The 2,474-nt window shown below is 33.5% G+C and overlaps 1 protein-coding gene across 1 annotated transcript; it reads right to left on the minus strand.

The window, feature by feature from the left end:
• Positions 1 to 505: 505 nt before the first annotated feature.
• On the minus strand, positions 506 to 1,891 carry LOC134279785 (secernin-3-like). Its single transcript, XM_062762192.1, has 2 exons — positions 1,689 to 1,891; positions 506 to 1,224 (listed from the first exon to the last, which is right to left on the minus strand). Exons 1-2 carry the CDS (start codon positions 1,735 to 1,737, stop codon positions 806 to 808), a joined length of 468 nt encoding a protein of 155 aa, XP_062618176.1. The 5' UTR covers positions 1,738 to 1,891; the 3' UTR covers positions 506 to 805.
• Positions 1,892 to 2,474: the final 583 nt, after the last annotated feature.

Raw genomic sequence — 2,474 nt, forward strand, 5'->3', positions numbered from 1 at the left:
ATTCTGTCCGTTTGAAGTACTTTTGATTCCAAACTTTTGAAAGTAGAGAGTACATGTGAATAATTTCTAATTTTATTCTTAAGAATTATACAGCCTATGGGATTGTTTATAATATGTCTGGTACGGAGGTCAATTCAATATGTCTCCCATATACGCATTGTATCAACTGTTTATTTTTCCAAAGCAGTTAATAAAAGGACACAAGATATTTTCTAATCCACCTCATTAATGATCTAGATTCTTGAGAAAACACTTGTTACAGAATAATTCAGGACTGTTTAAAAGGGAAGATTTTGTATGATAACCTTGCTCAGACTTGATTATTGGTGATTTTTTTCCATTTAAACAGTCAATAATTGTATTTTGACAGAGACAATTAAAAAAAAGAATAAGTTTTCATATATAATTTTATTTTTGAAATCAATTCTAAGCAAGAAGCTTAATATACATTGTTGAATATCGCACAGTGTTAGTTAAAAACTAAATATATAAACCAAAAATGTACTGAAATTTCAAATTCTTTTGTAATTTTTTTATATATGTCAAGCTACCAGAATCCTTGTTATCAATTTGAGAAATGTACTAACCTTGTCAAAACTACATGAATTTGCATTATATTTGTTTAAAAACATCGTTGCAAACGAACCAGGAACTAGCTTTTTTGCAAAGTAAAAGTTAGTTACTTTTAAAGCACATGTTTAAATGTTCATGATAAGGACCGAAGTAATTTTTTTTTGGAAATTGTCAGTTTTGACACAATGACAAGACAATATCCTCTGCATATTTAGCAGCTGCACTTGTAAACTCACAGATAAAATTTGACCTCAGATTCACACATGTCTTTAAAAATTTGGCTGAATTGATCCATTTCTGATACACACCTTTGCTTAAAATTTCTCATGAAGTGAACTAAATGCTTCCCCTCTCGTGTTCCGCTGGACATAAATTCCCGCGCTTTTTCTTGATATTTGTACAGGATGTGATGTCTCTCATTATTGGAAAGAGACTGTGTTGTATCACCTATGTCAACATTGTCAGAAAACAGAAAAGGATTAAGTACGGATAAACTTGGATCAGGTGTAGCAGTTAACCAATGACAGTCCGGTAATCCAACAGACGTCAACACAAACACGTGACTTCCGGTTGTTATCAGGTGACCGTTCATATTGATTCCGCTTATTTTATTTTTCAATATGTCAAACATGCTTATCACAGAAAAGGATCCTGCAACAGAATGAATTAATTACATAAAGCTATACTTAAAGTACATGTACACATATGAGCAAGAATTAAACAAGGAGCACACAGTGGGTGTGACCGGTCAGCAGGGGATACTCGCTTCTCCATGGCACCTAATCCCACCTCTGATGTTTCGGAGGTCTCTATTTGATCTGCTCCTATTTTGTATTGTTTAATGGACTTTGATATTAAATACTGCTCGTTATATCCATATCATTCTAAGAATTAGATAAATAAAAGATAAAATAAAAAAAATGTAGCGGACCAACTAAATGATTTGTAAAATTTCTTACTTCTTTGATACGTATACAGTAATGATTTTCCAGGTAGATCAAAAAAGAAAATCGGGCAATTGTAATTAGTGTACTTTTCAAACTTGTGCTTACTTGTTCACGGATGTGTCAACATGTCTTTTTTTCATTTTCCATGTTGGTATAAAGTATACAGACCTTTACCAGTTATTTGCTTAGCAACCCAGAATTGTCCGGTACTTTCCATTACCCAAGCCTCCGTCGTTTCTATCTGTCACGAGAAAAGCCTCGCAGTAAAGTAAGAGGTTCTCTGTGTCTAATGTCCCACCTTATCCATACTGGTTAATCAATGATGCAACAACGTCCACACCGTTCTTAGCCGAGCTGGAACTCTCTAAAATCAACCTGAAATATTTTTTTCCGGTCATTAAATTGAGACTTTAGTATTTTTAAAAATGAGGCTATACATAAATTATAAAAAAAAAACAATCCATGTTACATTTATCTCAGGCGTGTAGCTAATATATAATAAAACCTCTCTCTCTCTCTCTCTCTCTCTCTCTCTCTCTCTCTCTCTCATTGAACCCATTGAACCTCATATTACATACATGTTATTCACTGCAAATTCAGGCTCCAATCTAATACAATATACTCACAAAGAAATGCAAAAAATGTCGTGCTCAGTTTGGAATTCATGCAAATTTTTTTAAACACTCTTCAACGAAATTTCGGAGGTAAATACTTTTTGTCATGTCCGCCCGTGTGTCTGTCTAGCTATCTGTCTGTCTGTCTGTTTGTCGGCATAAACTTTAACATGGCCTATAGCTTTTGATTTAGTGGACCTATGACTTTCACTTTAATTTGACGTGTATCTTTTGTGATAAGGCCTTTCTTTTGGTACCACCAGAGTTGACTTTTGACCACAAAAAATTAGAACTTTTACTGTGGCCATATCTTTTTAACAAAAAATACCAGGACGTTTAT

The sequence above is a fragment of the Saccostrea cucullata genome, unplaced genomic scaffold (genome assembly GCF_032062105.1).
Source record: "Saccostrea cucullata isolate Sc308-1 unplaced genomic scaffold, CSIRO_AGI_Scuc_v1 ctg12917, whole genome shotgun sequence".
Lineage (NCBI taxonomy): Eukaryota > Metazoa > Mollusca > Bivalvia > Ostreida > Ostreidae > Saccostrea > Saccostrea cuccullata.

Excerpts from the sequence above, each read along its gene's own strand:
- LOC134279785 (XM_062762192.1), bottom strand. The coding sequence starts at position 1,737 with ATGGAAAGTACCGGACAATTCTGGGTTGCTAAGCAAATAACTGGTAAA. Across the intron at positions 1,225-1,688 it reads TAAGCAAATAACTGGTAAAG|GATCCTTTTCTGTGATAAGC; the intron begins GTCTGTATACTT and ends ATTCTGTTGCAG.